This window comes from Neovison vison, chromosome 5, assembly GCF_020171115.1.
Source record: "Neovison vison isolate M4711 chromosome 5, ASM_NN_V1, whole genome shotgun sequence".
Taxonomy (NCBI): domain Eukaryota; kingdom Metazoa; phylum Chordata; class Mammalia; order Carnivora; family Mustelidae; genus Neogale; species Neogale vison.
The window spans coordinates 3,063,784-3,081,555 of NC_058095.1; the positions used below are offsets into that span (position 1 = coordinate 3,063,784).

The 17,772-nt window shown below is 65.8% G+C and overlaps 1 protein-coding gene across 13 annotated transcripts in view; it reads left to right on the plus strand.

Moving 5' to 3' along the window:
- Positions 1 to 17,772, plus strand: part of RBFOX3 (RNA binding fox-1 homolog 3) — a 399,885-nt gene that overhangs the window by 368,179 nt on the left and 13,934 nt on the right. For all 13 annotated transcript variants that reach the window (XM_044247291.1, XM_044247292.1, XM_044247296.1 and 10 more), the window contains one exon: positions 11,457 to 11,711. In XM_044247291.1, the coding sequence (XP_044103226.1) occupies positions 11,490 to 11,711 (222 nt within the window). In that variant the 5' untranslated portion in view covers positions 11,457 to 11,489. The remainder of the gene's footprint in view (positions 1 to 11,456; positions 11,712 to 17,772) is intronic.

Here is a 17,772-nt window from a genome sequence, read left to right on the forward strand (position 1 = left end):
TCTGCAGGGGTTGGGGAGGGGCGCTAGGGGTGGGGCAGGGCTCCAGGCTCAGACCTTGCAGGTTGCCATGGTGACCTGACCCCAGCGTCCTTGCCACCGTGGCCCACCCAGAGCCTCCAAAGCACCGATGAGGAAGAGGCTTGAGACGCTGCTGGGAAGTGAGTGGCTGGGAGCGTGGGGGAGGAGACACAAAGCAGGGTGTGGGGGGCCAAGATTCGGGCAGAGGGCAGGTGGCGGGGCCAGCAGGAGCCCCAGCGGGCCGGCTCCTCGTGGCCCAGGGGAGTGGCAGAACTTGGATTCGAAAGTTGCCAGGGACTCAGGGACTTGGGGGCTGCCCCTCGGCGGGGCTTCTGCCTGAATGTCTCCTAACATCTCTCTGGGCCTGCGGGGAGCAGACACGGGTGTCCGTGCAGCCTTGGCGCTAGGCCCCTCCCAGAGAAGGAAGGAGGAAATGGGGAGGGACCTCGAGGGCCAGCGGCCGCAGAGCCCTCTGCCAGGCGCTCCCGGATGCAGGAACACAGAGTGTGACACGCTGCCGGACAGGCTTAATTAGTAATGGATGTTGACGTGGCTGCCGGGGGACAGAATGGAGTGGATGGGGGGGGCGGCCGCTCAGGCGGATTCCGCCTCCCTCCCTCCCAGCAGCAAGCCGCGCTGCCCTGCTCCCTCTTCCTTGCAGCCCCCACCCCGACCTCCGCTCTCCCACCACCCTGCCCCGCTGCAGCCCCTGCCGCAGCCGGTAGAGCCCCCATCACGCCTAGCGCCACGCCTCTGGCCTTCCCCAGACCTCTTGCGTGGACAAGGAAGGTGAATCAGAGCCCTGGCCCTGCCCGGGGTCTCTAGAGGCCTTCCTGCAAGTTGTCCAGACTGAGGGAGGGAGTCTTTTCCAAGACGGAAGGAGGCTTCACGCTGGCGGCTCCACACGGAGGGAACTGCCGACGCCTCCAGGCAGGCTTCCCGCATCACTGCACATCCCCCCACAGCCCCTTGTTAGCCGCTCACCCGCACGCCGCTGTCTTCCTGCAGGGTGGGGAGGGGAGGGCCACCGGCAGAAGTGGCAAGCTCGGAGGCTGGGGGGACCCCGGCTGGTGGCTCAGTGGGGCTGGTTTCTGTGACGCGCGCAGGACAGTGCTTCGGGGTCCCGGGGCAGGGAGTGAGCACAAGGGGCTGTGGACCCCCTTCCGGGCTGTGGGCGGCAGGTGCACTCCCGTTTGCTCCCGTTCGGACGGCGGTCCCTACGGGGCGGGCAGTGTCCCGTGCTTCCAGAGTCCGCAGGGCCTGGGCTCAGATCCCGGCTCCGTGTACACGGGGGCGAGTAACCTCCACTGAGCTCCTCCCTCGGTGGAGGACACGCGTTCACAGATGGCTCGACCACCCCGTGAGATGACGTGTGTTTACCGCTTAGCACAATGCCGGGCTCCTGAAAACCCTCCGCCAACGGCGTCGCTCCTCAGATCATCGGTGTTACTCAGCATTTCCCAAACACCTGCCGTCGGCCTGAACTCTGTCGGGGACTCTGAGTCCTGAAGAGCACACCCCCCCCCAACCTCTGAGGTTCTGGAATATTCCGCTGGGCTCTGGTGCTGAAGCATCACCCTTCCCCCCCATTTGCCCACGATGTGACAGCAGCCCAGCTCTGCCCTGAGCCGTACCCACACCGCCTGGACCAGCCCATCACACCTCGGGGATGACGTCTTGAAGGACTCCAGGAGGGAGGCTTGAGAGTGCCCAGGAGCGCAGTCCCTGCATCTGAAGGACCGGGTGCAAGGGGGCTGGGAAGGGGTGTCAGATGGAGATGGGGGCTGGCCCTGCCCCCCAGGGCTCCCAGGCTCCCTTTCCCACTGCTAGGACCTGGCCCTCCCCCCGGAGTGCCTGGGCTAGTTGGGGGCACTTCTGTTCCTGTCTGGCAAGGACGCTCTCTTGCTGCTGCCTGAGCCCCAAAACTTGGGGTCAGGAGCCCATGAGCTGTGACAACGGCCTGTTTTAGGGCTGAGGGAGCAACTGGGTCAAGGACCAGGCCCTGGGCTGTGGCTGTCCGCCCCCTGCCTCCCGCGTCCACCACCGCAGCTGAATCCCAGAACCGCCCGTTCTTCCTCTCTGGGGTGGTGGCAGGACCTCAGAAACTACTGGGACTGTTGATCCCTGTATCGGTGCCCCCTCCCACGTGTGGGGAGCCCCTCTGTGCGTGCTGAGCTGCCTCCGGGCCCAGCTCCTGCTCTCAGGTGGCCTCCCAGGAAATTCGAATGTTAACGTGAGCCAGACGCCGCGGAGAGGCTCATTGGCTGTCCCTGCGAATCACGCCGTGCGTTTCCTATGCAGTTAATAGAGGGGGGGCCTCCGTGGGGGCGTCTGCTTCTGCCGGTCTCCACGCTTCCTGGTGTGCCCCAGGCCGCTAGCACCTGGCTCCAAGTGGGCCCTCTGTGCCTATCCGACCGTCATCGAGTTCACCGCGCCGCTGCTCCCGTCCCCGCTGGTGGAGACGCAAGGCCAGCCCTGCCTGCACTTCCCCCCAGGGTCCCTTTCTGGAATCCTGCTTGTCACGGGTCCTGTGCCAGTCTCCACCGTCCTGGGAGACATCCAGAAACCCTGTGATACTCCTGTCCGGTGCGTCTGCAATCACGGCGGGACGTCTTCCCCGGAACCAAGCGCCGGGTAGCAGGAGCGGAGCAGAGCTCTGACGCGCGGGCTCGCGGGGATGGGAGTCGGCGGGCATCTGGCCGGTTCCCTTGGCACCATCGCGGGCCCGGCTTCGTCTCCGTGCCTCTCTGAAATTTCATCTTTCTCCCAAAAACTTCACTTTCTAGCCGTTGGCACATTAAAAAGAGAAAGTAAGACCGTCCCCTCGGGTAAAATTCTCCGCGGCTCTCCCACTCTTGCCCCTCCCCCCGGTCACCCTGAGCCTCCGGATGCGCTCCCACGGCCCTGTCGCTGCGTTCTCTCCAGCGGTCCCCTCGCTCCGTGAGACTCCCTCCCGTGGCCCCCGAGCCAGCCTCGCTGGGCCGACCCAGCCCGTGAGGGCCTCCTTCTTCAGCAGGCAGGTGTCTGCCAGGCCCCCCCACCCCCGAGAAAGGGAAGGCACTGCGGCCAGGGCGACGGTTCGGAACACCGGCCTGGATTCAGATCCAAACAGAGCCGTTCGCCTGCGCCCCCTGACCCGTAAGAGGGGAGCCGTCACGATGCATTCCCAGCCCCGCGCTGGGGAAGAGCGGGTGCGGCCCTGCCGGTTCTCCGTGCCTCGGAGGGTCGGCCGTGGGAGAGCGAGTCCACGGACGACAGTTGGTGCAGGCCCCAAGGCTGAGCTGGGCGCTGGGTGGAAGTTTCCAGAAGGCGGATTTCAGTTCAGTGCGTGGAAGAGCTTTCTGGCAGAGCTGTTCCAAGACCGCGGGAGGCTTTGCGTTGGTCGTGAGCAGAACCCGGTGGGGGCGCCTGTCGGGGAGGCAGAGAGCGCAGAGTCCCCGTTTGCCTGGCGGGCCAGGTGGGGTGTCACCTAAAGGCAGAGACGTGAGCCACTGGCTTGTATGTGCTTGGGACCGTGGGCCGGGGCGGGGGGTAGGGAACCTACTTCCAGGCTGGGAGGTCAGAGCCACAAAGTCCCTCGGCTCAGCTGTCATTGGAGGCTGCGGGGACTTGAACCACAACCTGCTGGTGCCGGGGGGTCTGCCCCAGCTCAGCCCACCTCCCCTCCCAACACTGATTCCGCACGGACCCCGGGAGCGCTGGCGGCCGGCTCTGGAATGCTCACAGATGCTTTCTGGACTACAGTCTCCTGGAAACCAGCCCTCCTGTCCTCGTGGTCCTGTGAATTGTCACACGCTGTGTGCCTGTGGACACTGTGGCCCGGGCTTGGGCGCTTGGTATCTGTCCGTCCCATCATGGTTCCAGCTTCCAGGGGCGTGAGCCGTGGCATCTCCAGGACCCAGCCCTGGGCCCCTCTCCCCACTGCCCTCCGCCACGTCCACGTAACAGCCGTGGACTTCATGCTGCAAGTCCCTCACACCTCCTGCTCCCTCGCCACGTGGCCTGTGGCCCGGGTCCCCTCCGTGGGATGCAGCTTGTGACCCCCAACTCTTGGGTCACCAGGAAGTCCCTGAGTTTGCAGGACTCCTGGGGCAGCAGGCCCCACTGGCTGTTCACCTCAGTGTCCTGGTGCCACGGACGTATCAGTGTGTGACAGGGAGGGTCCAGCGCCTCGAGGCAGGGGCCCTTGCAGGAAGTGGGGCGGGCAGGTCACACCCGCACGGTTTGATGGTCTGTGCCCGGTCACCCCGCCCCGCCTGCTTCCGCCCTGTCTGGAAGCCAGCTTTGCCCAGAGCGGGAGAAATGGCTCGTTGCCCAGCCTCTGCCGCCAGCCTCCCCACTGCAGCCTGGCATGTGGGCCCTGGGCATGTGGCGCCCTTCTTCCTGGGGGTGAGGAGTCCAAGAGCCAATTAGGCTGATTGTCCTGGAGGGACTGTGAGCAGGAGGAGCCAGAGGGACTGTGTGGACAGAGGAGTCCGGGTGGGGTTCCGTCAGCGGCCACTCTCCCCTCCCCTCCCCCCTGCTCACCTGGCATTCCGCCAGCCCATCCCAGCACCTCCCCCTGGGACCCTCACCCTGGAGGACAGGAACACACGGGCCAAGGGACCTGGGAACAGGCTGGGGTAGGGCATGCTTTCGGCCGGGGTGTGGGCAGACATTTGTTGGGGCGGTTCTTCGCTCTAGAACTTAGAGAAGAAGATGACGGGTCTTCCCGCCCAGCCTCTCCTCCGGGCAGACAGGTCACCGCCCCCTTCCACTGACCAAGAGGTAAGGCTGAGCCCAGCGCCACTCAGAAGTCAAGGGTCCTGGTACCAAGGGCAGGGCTGCAGGGTGCGGGGCCGAGACAAGGTAGTTGGGCAGGGTAGGAGTGGGGGGGGTGGGCGTCCCTGAGAGGCCGGCCGCCCCCACGCCCCCGCCCCTTGCAGAGCTGCCTGCCTGGTCCGTTCTTCCACATCGTCAGGATCCAAAAGGCCATCAGTGACTGCCTCGCTCCCCGGGACGGTTCCAGGCGACTTTACTCCCGGGGAGATTCTTTTCAGCCGTGTCTGGACGGTGGGTGGAGGGGCCTGCCGGGGACCAGGCAGGACCCCAGAGCTGGTGGCGACGGAGCTGCCACCACCTCCACAAGGGGTGAGGAGGAAGCAGCGAGTGGGACCGAGAAGCGGGCAGGGTCCTGCAGCGGGCCCCCTGCAGAGGAGGCCCAGTCCCCGCTGGTCCAGGGCAGAGAAGCCTGAGACAGCCTCCCAGGGAGTAAATACCCCAGACTCACTGTCCGCCCTCTGGACACCGGAGGCCGGGGGGTGCGGTGCACACCAGTCACCCTCCAATGAGGGGAGAGCCGGGCTGGCTGGACGGACGGCGGACACTAGGTGAGCACTGGGACACTCAGAGAGCCCAAGTCCCGTGCGACACCTGCCTCCTCAGCGACCCTTTGTCAGACGCGTGAGCGTGGATCTTTCTGGAACTTACCGCCTTCCCGCATCCCTTGCTGCCTTTGGAGAGGGGCTGGCTCCTGCCGGGGGGACGCGGGCAGCACCTGACCCAACTGTAAATGCAGGCGGGGGGCGGGGGGCTCTGTAAATGCCTCCTGGGCTGCCCGGGCTGCGTTCGATCTTGCTTTGCTGGGCGTCGCGTTCAGCATCGCCTCCGCGCCACGCCACCGGCCCCAGGGCAGCTCCTACGGCCACGCCGCAGAGTGACGAGCGGGTCGGGGCAGCGTGCTGGCGTCGGGCAGGTGCCTCTCCAGGGACAGACCCAGCCCTGAAGGGTAGAACGCGCCGGTTCCCGGGGTGTAAATGCTCCCACTCTGGCCGATTTCATGCTGCTAACGTGAGGCCACCAAACCCGGAGCTGGAAACAGACGCTCCCCGCCGGCCTCATGAGCCAGAAGGAGCTGGAAGGGGCCCATGCCCGCAGGCAACCGCCCTCCCCTTCCGACTCGCCTCCCGCCGTCCCGCCCCTGCTTCTAAAGTTGGCAGGCGTGCCACAGAGGGTGGGGGTGGGACGGGTCTGTGTGCCCCCCTGACCCGGGACCCCGGGCAGGCGTACTTCTCTCTGCGCCTCCGTCCTCCCTCTGTAAAAATCGCCGTCGGCAGTACCTGCCTGCAGAACTGTGCCCGCACGGGGGAGGAGGGGGCACGCCTCCGCGGGCACGGGGCGGGCGGGCTCAGTCTCCCGTGGAGGCCCGTCTCCAGGCTTGCTGTAGGGACTCCCTCCGTGCTGTGGCCCTCGGGGCACACGTGGCACTGTCGGTGACCGCTGTCGTGGCACGGTCACTCATCCAGTAGGTGCCCGTCCGTCGCGGTCCGGCTGCACGTCCTTGGAGCTTGGGGTGTTAGAGATTCGTCAACGGGCGGGACAGGAGGCAGACAACACACGCTGGCCGCGTCGGGCCTCTGAGATGGAGAAGGGCAGAACCGGGTCGGGGTGGGGAGTGCAGAGTGGGGCAACCCGATTTTAAGGGGGCCTCCCTGAGAAGGGGACACGGAAGGAAGGGAGACTGCCATGAGGTGTGTGGGAAACAGCGTTCCTGCCCTTGGGGCAGCCAGGGCCAAGTCCTTGAGGCCAGAACTGGACGGGCAAGGGGCAGCGGGGACGTGTCCCGCGTAGAGCACTCAAGGGGGATGAAGCAGGACAGGAGGGCCCAGGAGGAGGGGTCAAGGTCATCATCAACAGAGACCCTGTTGGCACTCTGAGTTTACTTAGAGAGGACGGGTTGTAGGGGCCGAAGCAGGGACAGGAAGACTGGGGGAAGTCATGGGGGCCAGTCCTAGCTGGGAGCTGCGAGTTGACCAGATGGTTGGATTCTAGGTATGGTTGAAGGCAGAGCTGATGGGACGTCCTGCTTGATGGTTTGGAATGGACGAAAAGAGAGGTATCACCCCACGTGTGGGGCTGAGCCCTGGCCTGGGGGCAGGGGATGACCTCAAGAGAGGCAGGTTTGATAGGGAGAATGAGGAGGGAAGCAGGAGTCCCCTCAGGGGTAAGTCAAGCTCGAATTATGTATTAGGGGCATTGGCAGTGGACGGCAGTTTGAATTCTTGGGGGAACCCCAAAATGGAGACACCACTTGGGGGTGGACAACACACAGATGGTATTTTTTAAATTGAGACTAAGAACCTTAGCTCTGGCCGTAGAAGAGAGGGTCCAAAGACTGGGTTTGGGGGCCTCCAACATCTGCGGTTTGGGGAGATGCGAGGAAGCAGAAACACAGACGTAGAAGGAACTTCTGGTGAAGGAGAAGAACCAACACAGTGTGTTCTGACCAAACCGAGAGAGGAAAGTGCTTGCAGAAAGAGGAGTCAGTGCCGCGGAGGGACCAGGTCCGGTGAGATTTTCCACATGGCAGACGTGGAAACCTTGACAAAGGTGGTTTCAGGGAACGGTGCCAGGAAAACCAGTTTGGAGTGGGCCTGAGAAAGAGCGGGAGTCAAGGAGTCGGAGGCTGCAGATGAAGGCCGCTCGTCCCAGCGACTTGGTTCTGTAGGGAAGCGGCGAATGGGGCGTGGAGGCTGACGGGGCCCTTGGGTCCAGGAGGTTCTCCCGCACCTGCTACCGGAGAGACTGCGGCGAATCGGCCGGGCTGTGAGCGTGCACCGGTGAGGGGGCGGGGCTGTAGGATACGAGGCGCGCAGGCCGTCCGGCGAGTGTGGACATTCTCCTCTGTTTTCTGCCGCAAGCAGGAAACAAGGACTCAGCCGTACCACCCTGAACACGCCCTGTCTCACCTGATCTCCGAAGCTAAGCAGGGTCGGGCCTGGTTAGTCCTTGGATGGGAGGAGATCCGGAAACTGCTTCCGTCAGGGGTCAGTGATCTCCAGTGAATCATTCAGGGTCATGGTGTGTTTTTCTCCCGGAGTGTGGGCCACGGAATGCAGTGGCAGGAGCTGGATCCTGTCGGTTCTATCCGGAAACCGTGACGATAGGAGAGAGGAGGCCGTTTGCAGAGCTGTGCCATAACGACTGTTCGTGTTCTGCTCTGCACCTGTCTGCCCACCCAGCCGTTCACCTGCCTGTTGGTCCGTCGGTCTGTCCCCCCCCCCACCGTGCTTCCGTCCACCCGTCTCTGCACACATCCACTCATCTCACGTGCGTACTCTTCCGCGTGCCGCCAAGTGTTGTGCTGAGCGCAGGGGTACGGGAGCAGAGTCAGAGCGGCCCTCGTGCTCTGGGAATTTCCAGTCCCCCGGGGAGCCAGACATGTTCACAGGCTGCTCCGAAACAAGGCCGGCGGAGACAAGCCCCAGCCTCGCAGGAGGAGTTCGCGCGGCTCGTGCCGCAGAGCTCAAGACTTCCTCCGCTCCGGCCCCCGCAGACCAAGGAGAAGGAAGAACAGGAACGGGACAGCGCTGGCCGCACTGCCCTCTCTGTGTCAGGCACTTCACGCCCTCGGGTACACCCGATACCCTCTGCTCCTCCGTCCACGTCTGGTCTCGGGGCCCTCGGTCCGAGCGGCACAGCGGAACCTCATGGGAAAATTAGGTTGTAAATCCACTCAGTCGCCCCGGGGAGGGGTCCAGGGATGGGATCGGCTGCCAGGGTGCGGGCCACTCAGCTGACCAACCACTCCCAGCATGGCGTGGCGGAGACGCAGGGGCGATGGCCTTCTCCCCCAGGACCCACCGGATCACACTGGCTAGCTTTCGGTCTGCATTTCTTCTGTCCAGGCACCATGATGACCTCTTGCAATGAGGATGAATGATCACCCAGGACCACCCCGTGGCCAAGAGGGAGGCCTCCCCATGTATCCCAGGCTCTGACTCTCTCCCTGGGCTGTGAAACCTCATGCCCCGCACCGGTCCCCGGTGAAGGGCCACAGTCGTGCGTGCAGGAGCAGAGGGGACGATCTGAGAGCCAGGCGATCTGTGCTGCTGTCCCGCTCCTTCTGTATCAGCCTGACGCGTCGCTCAGTCCCTGTGCCTCAGTGTGCCCAGCTGTGAGATGGGGATATTGATCGCCTGGCGGGTGGGAGGGTGATTCCGTGAGTTCGTGTGCAGAAAGCACGCTGTGCACAGATGTGCTGATTTATTATCCTGTCCCAATGGCCCTGGATGTACCATCTCACAGCTCCCTCCTGCCCACCCAGACCCCTTCAGACCGGGGCATCGGGCCCCAAACACGCTGCGCTTGTGTCCAGGCTCCCTGGGGGTCTGGGCTCTGGGCTCCGGCCCCGGGAGCCGCTGCCGTGGGAGTGGCTGCTGTCACTAGTCCTGAGGGACGCAGGGGAGAGGGTGCGGGGGCGGAGCTGAGAAGGAGCAGATAGAGAAGAGCCCCTCCTTCCTGGACATTGGAGCGGGGAGGGACGTGGGGGCTCCAGAGAGATGTGAGTTACTGAAGGTTCTAATCAAATATTTATCAGTTAATTGATCTCTCGAGGCTGCTGACAGCGCCGTCTCCCTTCCCCGGGCCGCCTCCTCTGCCTCCTCCTCCCTCCCACTTCCCTCACCCCTTGTCCTGGCCTCCGTCCATACCAGCCTGGGTCCCCCTCCACCCCCACCAGCTCCCACCTCCCCCGAACCCGCCTCTTCTCCCTCCCATGGTTGCTAACGGTCGGTCATGGGACTTTGTGGGCTACTTCGGAGCCGTGGCGGGGAGGGGGGTCCAGCAAAGGGTGTGCGCTCCCGAGCGTGTGTGATGCACACACGTGTTTCCCTCCCGCTGTCTGGAGCTCAGATGCCGCCCCCGTCTCTGCAGGCAGAGGGGGGGACAGAATTTTTCTGCTCCTGAGGCCACTGCTGATCGGGGTCAGGGGTCACCCCAGGAGCTAGGGGCAGGGAGAGCAGAGGCTGGAACTGGGGTTTTAAAGGGGCTGGTCTCCTGGCAGAGAGTTGGCCTCAGGCCTGCTGCCAGCAGGGAGACAGGGAGACAGTCGGTTGGTGGGGGCAGGGCCCTGGGCTGTCGGCGGAAGGCCCAGCCTGGGTCCAGTGCACATTCCCCAGCACCGTCGGGAGGCAGGGCCCCTCAGGTCACCTCGTGCTCTGGGTAATTGTCTGCATTCGCTCCCGCCCGGCAGAGTCCCCAGAGGCTGGGGCTGCCCGTCCTGCTCCACTCCCCGCCAGAGCCACGGGCCTGGTCCCTGTCCCCGTCCAGTCACCCAGAAAACAGCTGTGGGCCGACTGAGGAGTCAGGATGAAGACCAGAGCGAGGCCGGGCGTGTTCTCTGGAACGAGCCCCGTCTCACCGAGGCATGGGCGAGGAAACAAACCTCGAAGCAGGCCCAGGCCGGGATGACGGGGCCAGCGCGGGAGGGCGCGGGGCTCCTCCTCGGTGAGATGTCAGGAAGGCGGCCGTAAGGGCAGGCTGTCCGCGTCTGCGCAGGGGTCCGTCCGCACTGGGGAGATACTCAAGTGAGGGATGGCACTTGTCCTTCCAGATGGTGGGGACACTCCCTGCCCTAAGGACACTCTTGGAAGGCCAGAGAGTGCCTCACCTGCTCAGAGGGGCTGCAGCAAACCTGCCTCCCCCTACAACCGTCTGTGTCCTCAGTGGGGAGCAACGAGCGGGAGAAGCCAGAACCCCACCCCACCGCCGACAGCATGAGGGCCCTCGTCCGTTCTCTGGGGCTGAGGGGCTTTCTCCCGGGGCTACATCAGGGCTCCCATGGGTGCCCAGGTGCAGGAGGTCTGAGGTGCAGGCAAGAACTTGCATTGCCGACAAGCTCCCAGGCGAGGCTCCTGAGTCCAAGCAGCCCATGGGAAGAGCCTCTACCCTGTATTGTGTCGGGGACCCTGCCCCAGGGCCCTGGCTTCTAGAAGTCCCTGGGGCAGCAGGCCTTCGGGGACGGGGTGGGGACTTCCAGAGATCCGCTCAGGGTGTCTGGAGACAGAGCCGGAATCTTCCATACCCCACAGACAGCATCTCTGCATCAGGGCCATGATGGGGGCCCTATGGTGCCGGGCTCCCGGTTCTGTGGGATCAACTCTTACCCTCTTTCCCTCAGGCTAGGAAGGGGTTCTCCTTCCCCCACTTTACTGATGGGAAAACCGAGGCTTAAAACCTTCATGCAGGAGGGGGGAGGCGTGGCTCTGAGGGAGACGAGAGGGACCCCGTGCTGCCGAGTGCTGCCGAGTGCCGATCCGTGTCTCAGGGGGATCCGTGTCTCCCGGCAGGACGGCTTCCCCAGGGCTCACTGTGGGCAGATACCGGGCAGAGGGGTACACAGGGTCACGCGGTGTTATTTCCTACAATTGCATAAGCTTAATGTGGGTTTGATAAGTATGCATCAGGGGTCTCAAGCCCTGCCCCCCCCAGACACCCCCACCCCGGCAGGGCCTTCCAACAGCTCAGATCTAGTGCCTCATGTCGGGGAGACCCCCCCCCCATGCAGAGGGCTTGGGCTGTGCTTCTGGAAACCACTGCTCGGCCTCTGAGCTCTCGGAAGGGGGCGGAGGGTCCAGGCCTGCCAGCCTCTAACCAGCCCGCTCTCTTTCCCTCCGCAGGGCAATCAGGACGCCACGGCTCCGCCTGAAGCGATGGCCCAGCCCTACCCCCCTGCCCAGTACCCCCCTCCGCCCCAGAATGGCATCCCCGCCGAGTATGCGCCCCCGCCTCCGCATCCCACGCAAGACTACTCTGGCCAGACCCCGGTCCCGCCGGAGCACGGCCTGACCCTGTACACACCAGCACAGACCCACCCGGAGCAGCCGGGCGCCGAGGCCAGCACACAGCCCATCGCCGGGGCCCAGACAGTGCCGGTAAGGGGCCCCGCGAGCCCACCGCAGGGAGCGGGCCCGCCCAGAGGGGAGGCGCTGCGGGGGCCGGGAGGGCCTGCCAAGGGAGGGGCTGGAGGGGGCTCTGGGGTGGACGGGCAGGTCTTTGCGGCCTTGGAGCTGTTCGACACCAGCCCCGCGGAGCAGCAGACTCCCCTCATATGGGAGATGGAGCCTCCCGGCTGGGCAGCCAGCACCCCGGGCCTGCGAGGTGAGGGGAACGGCGAGCCCAGGGCCCAGGTGTCTGCCCAGGCAGGGACAGGGCGACGGGAGAGGAGGCTCAGGGCCCCTCGCGTGTCTCGGGTGGCGGGCACGGCGATCGTTTCTAATCACTCGTAAGCTACCTGCTTGGCTGCCGTCCAGTCACAGAGCCTCCCTTGTGTGGTTGTGATGCGGTTCCGAGGAGAAAGTGCTGAGCCGCGCGCTTCTCAGAGGAGCGTGGCCAGCGGCGGCCGGGGGGTGGGACTGGGGGCGTCCCATGAAGGCAGCAGCCCCCCCTGGGGTCCTGCAAAAGCACAGCCGGCCCCACCCCGGCCCTCCTCCCTGTGGCCGTCTGCACGTGCCCACCCCTGCCGCGGCTCCCCGGCTTTGGGATCGTCCCACTGTCCCCTGCTGGCTCCCTCCTGGTGTGGGCTGCCGGGGCCGGGCAGAAGGCCAGCTGACCCCGTGCTGCCCAGGAGCAGCCCGGCCCCGGCAGCCTCCCGATGGGCACCCCATCCCCTGCTCCCTCAGCCTCCACCCCCCACCCCGCCTCCCCCCCGTCCAGCCTGGCTCCAGGGTCACCATGTGGACCCAGATACCGCCCACCCTCCCGGTGTGGACCACAGCGCCCGCGCTGCCCGCTGGGGTGGAGACACTCGTGTGGGGCCCAGCCCGTGCCCTTCCTCCCTGAGTGGAGCTGCATCGGACCTCTCCACTCCCCGCGTCCCCGTGCAGGCTGTCTAGACCTGTGGACGCCCCCCGCCCCCCAGGGTTCCGGGCCATCGACCTGGGAGCCAAACCATCCATTCCTTTGGGGCTGCTCTGCTTCTGCTTCCTCAAACCCGCGACGTGGGTGTGCTCAGAGCAGAGCCAGGGGGGCTCGGCGTGACCGCATCCCGGCTGGTGGACGGTCTCCTTCCAGTGGGCCCTGGTGGACGGTCTGTCTCCGCCCGACTTCCCATGACATGGCCTCCTCACGAGCAAAGGGCGAGGCCCGGGATTCGCCTGGATGGAGCGCAGGAGACCAGGGGGTCAGACCGGCAGGGGCACGGACGGGGACCGAGAGCGAATGCCTGCACCCCAGGAACGGGCCGGGAGGCCTCCCTGACAGCGGAGCGCCACGTGCGGCCGGGCCGCCAGGAGCACCCTCACTCGGCCCACGGTCATGGGCACCCTGCTGTGTGCCGCACTGAGCCGGCACGGCGGGGGCACAGGGAAGAGGGCGCCGGCCCTGCCCTGCGGCGGCCACCACAGCCCACCCGTCAGGGACGTGAAAGTCAACAAGGGGCCAGTCGCGGCCTCCCTGCCCGTGACAGAACACGGGCCCTGGAGGGGGCTCAGGAGTCCCGGAAAGGATTCGGTCCTGCTGAGAGGTGGGGGTCTCACTTCTGGAGCCAGGCGCCTCCCGAGGAAAGCGTGGGCCCGAGAGCACCCCCAAGCCTGGCCAGTGGGGCCGCCTTGACCTTCCTTTTTCCAGCCCAGGTCTCTTTGAGTCCTGGAAGGGGTCAGGGTCTGGGGGTCTTCCATCTGGGGATACAGAGGAGAGACTGTTCCTGGACGTGTCCCGAGACCAGATGGTCCCCCGGGGGTGTGGCTGCTGGGGACGCAGAGGTCGTCAAGACACCCAGGCAGAGACGCCCCGCTGGACGGCGCACGTGCGCAGAGCCTGGATGTTTACACAAGCAGCGGCGTCCTGCCTCAGGAGGAGCTGGAGAGGGCAAGGGCACCCCAGCCTGCCCGAAGATGCCAGTAGCTACCTTCTTCCCAAAGGCACTGCCCAGTGCTCCCAGCTAAAAGCTCAGCACCTCCGCGCTGTGTCAGCTGCCCCACGTCCGTCCCATCCTTGTGTGAAGACGCCTTCGCTCACTGAGGCCTCCCCTGGGTCCTCCTCACCCATCCCGGGGTCCAGAGGCGGGATACAGGGCACCCTGGGATCTGGACAAGGGAGTACAGGGCAGCGGGCAGTGCGGGCTACGGCCTCTGTCCAGATCTGCCCTCTCCCAAATGTGGATTCTGCTGGTCCTCACGGTGTCTCTGCAGAAGCGGCCCGGGGTGCTGTGCAGGACAGGGGCTGCTGAGGGACCGGGGCCCCTCCCGCTACTCTGCGCGGCCTGGGGTACCGGCTGGGGGCCGCCTTCCCGGAGTGCTCACCTCAAGGTCACACAGGCCCCCTGCAGGTGCTCTCCCCACCCCTGTGCGCCCCGAATCCTGGGACAGCCGGAGGGGCTTCTGCACTCAGAAACTAACTCCCACTGACCGCCTCGCGCTCTGCGCGGTGAGCCTCCCGGGGCCTGTCCCCTGGGCTGTCCCCTCCCTGGCTAGCAGGTGCTTCGGCCTTCGGTCCCCTTTGCATGTGGCTCCGGGAGCCATCAGCAGAGGGAAAGTGGGGGCTGGGGCGGAGTGCGAGGTGCAGAGGCTGATGGGTCCCCGCAGCCCTCCCCTACCCCCCCTGCCTCCACGGGAGAGACCAACCCTGTGCCGCCACCACCACCCTGGCCAGGGGCCAGCGGAGGACACCCTCAGTCGGCGTGTGGCCGCGGGGGGCTCTTGGTCTGTCCAGAGTCCAAAGTGGGAGGACACAGCTCTGCCGAGGAAGGGGCTGCCCGTTATGACGAAAGCATCGTCACAAAGCAACGGCTCGAGGCCACAAGTGGAGATGGCCTCTCCCAGACCCACCGGCCACCCAGCAGGGCTGAGCCATGGCTGGGGAGCAGCGGACAGTCCTTACGGGAGTCCCCAGGAGCTTCTGGGGGAGCAGGGGTGAGGGGCTGCAGAGAAACGTTTCTAGGAGTCGTTTCTTCTTATGTCCCATCACAAGCCTTGGCTCCGTCCAGCGACGAGGCGTCCTGCTGCCAGTCCCCCCGCCGGACCCTCCGGACCCTGCCCAGGGCTCTTCTGGCCTCTCCCTGTGCTGAGTGAGCTCAGGGAGGCCCCGGTGTGGGGGCTGTAGGCTCCTCCAACAGTGGGGGTGCCCTGGGCACATCTGGACCCTGGTCCACGAGGGGTCAGCTCCTGGCCTTGAATGGGGAGCCTGGGGGGATGTGATGGCTAGGGTGACAGGGACAAGGAGAAGGACGCAGAAGCAAAGCTCCTGTGGCCAGCTGGGGGAGGGAAGGGGTGACTGAGGTCAGTGGGGGTGGGGGTAGGACACTATTGTTTTCTTTTTCCCTGCCTTGAGCACTGGGGGCAGAGGTTGCTTTAAAGGAGAGAGAGGAAGGAAAAGGGTAGTTAGTCCCAGGGAAAGGCCGCATGGGGGCGGTGGACCCCTGCCCCTCTCAACCGGCCAGGCTGCTAACACCGGGGTTCCTCCAAACATCGTATGATTCAACACCAAACCCGTTCGTCTGCGCTGGGCAGGGGTGGGGGGGTGGCGAGGGAGCTCCTTCCTTGCTTGTGCTCTGGCCCCACTCATGATTCATCCCACAGGACCCCCAACACCCCACTCCCCACCCCTCTTGCCCTCAGGGGGTTCCCCTCCAAGGCTTCCGCGGAGGGTCTGGAGCTGAGGGAGGTGGGTCTGGACATGGAGACTCACAGTGGGCCCAGGGCAGAAGGGAGGCCCGGGGGGGCCCCAGACACGTGTCTGGGCAGCGCCTTCTGGGGGCTCCCCCTTGCCAAGGGCTCCCCTGCTGCTCTGGATGCCGCTGGCCGAGCTGACTTCTGCCCTCTGCTGGCCGCGGCCAGCATTACATGCTCCTCTCTGGCCAAATTCCCCAATTCAGGGCGCCTCCTTGAGTCACCTGTACCCAGGAGCCACAGAGGGCCCGGCTGTGTGAGATGCACCGGGCCGGGGGGGCCTGGTGACAGAGGGTGCTGCCCACCCTGACCACGACACGGGAAGAGCCACACACTCGCACCCGTCTGCTCTCTGCAGGGACGGACGGGGCCAAGGGAGGGAGACAGCGGGCAAGCAGAGGGGCCGGTCGGGAATCCGCAGGTCCCTGGCTTGGCAGGAGTCGCCCTCGGGGGTTCCTGAGGCACCCCAAGGCCGCTGACAGCGGTTCCTCCGTGGAAGGTCCGATAGCCTCCGAGGGCTGGTTGGTCACTCGGCAGCCCGGTAGGAGGGCACCGCGCACGCACACGCGTCAGGACCAGGCCCGCCCCTCAGAGGGTGGCCACCCCGCTGGGACAGGTCACGCACGCCCCCGGTGAACAAGAGGACGGTGGCTTCCAGCCGCGCTGGGGATCGCGCGCCGTGTGCTACTTTCAACGTGGGAGCGCAGAGCTGAGTGTGAGGGACCTGGGAGCAGGTGCTCGGCCTCTCGCGGCAGCCCGGGAGCTGATGGCGTCCGCGCCCCTCACCTCTGGCCCCTGCTGCCCAGAGCCTGACCGGAGGCCTCCTGGCTGGGCACCGCAGTAGGGGGTGGCCCCCTCCTTCCAGAAAGGATGAACAGGCCGACCAACGAGGGCAGCCCCTCAGGAGAGCACAGACAGACCTCCTGCCACTGGCAGGCCCTCGGGCTCCATGTCCTTGGCTTGGAGGAAGCCTCGGGCCCAGTGGCCTGGCCCTGCCCCCCTCTCCTGACTCTGGGAGGCCTGTTGTATCCATCAGCGCTGCTTTGCTGGACCACAAGGAAACCCACCAAAAAGTGACTTGTGCGAGGCAGCAGTGCTCGGAGACGCGTGGGAAGCGGTGTCTGAGCGTCTCTCCACTGCTGCCTCGCACAGGAGGCCGTGGCCGCCAGCACTTCCCCTCCTACAACCTCCAGCGTGGGTCTCGGGGACGCTCCGGCCCCTGCTCTCTCCAGGCGTGTCAGAGATGCTCAAGGTGGCCGTGCTGGAGCCAGGACGCCCCTCGTGTCCCAGCCAAGGTCCTGCCGTCCCAGAAGCAGACAAGCCTCCAAGTGCGAGCAGAGGGCCAGGAACGAGAGCCCGAGAGAACCCTGACAGAGAAGTGGGGACTGGGGCAGGCGAGCAAGGAGCAGGGACAGGCGTGTTCTCAGGCCGCTAGCCCCCCAGGGACACGGGGACAGAGCGAAGGAGCCCCAGGAACAGATGCTGGGCCACCTGTGCACCCGCCTTGCCTGTCCCTGGCTGAGGGTCGCTCGCCAACCCTCGTGCCCTGACTGGCCATGAGTCAGAACGCGCCTCGGCGCTGGCGGTGGGCAGCGCTGCTGTGTCCCCGGGAAGGTCTAGCACCAGGTCCCGGTGAGCCGAGCGGGCCATCTCAGGGTGCCGTTGACAGAGCGCCCGCTGCGTGCCTGTGGCGTGGCGGCTCAGCGGGGACTGAACCAGGCTGACGGCCAGCCGGGCAGTGAGCGGGTGGCCCGTCCTTACAGAAGGCCACCAAGGAGGCCATCCGGCCTTGTCGTCCTCACAGGCACTACAGGGTGAGAGGTCCTTGCCCCGTGGTAGCTTTGCTTCCTGAGCCCCCAGTCTTTCCGACCCTAATGCTCGGGTCCCCCAGTGGGGAAGGGCACCAGTGGGCTGAACTTGGGCTGTCCCGTGCCCTGGAAGAGCAGCCACGCCGGCGGGTGCCGAGCAGCAGCGGGGAGGAGGGAGAGGCAGCCCGGGGTGGCCGCAGACAGACACACAGACATGCGTGCCTGGACCCTGAAGCCTCTGCACCTCCTCATCAGGTCTTGGAAACCGGGAGGGTCCCCGTCCATGCTGCCTGCACGCAGGCTGTGTCCGGCAAAGGGCAAACCCTGACTTTGACAGTGAAGCTGAGGGACCCTTCAGGTCACAGCCCTGCAGACAGGGCAGAGCCGGGAGAGGGGAGTGGAGACACCCCAGCCCCGGAGGCCTTGTCCCGCGTTGGCGGCCGGCGCAGCCCGCGCAGAGGCCTGACGGCGGGAGCTCTGAGGCCGAGGCGGCGCGCAGGGAAAGCCGTCCGCCCCAGCGC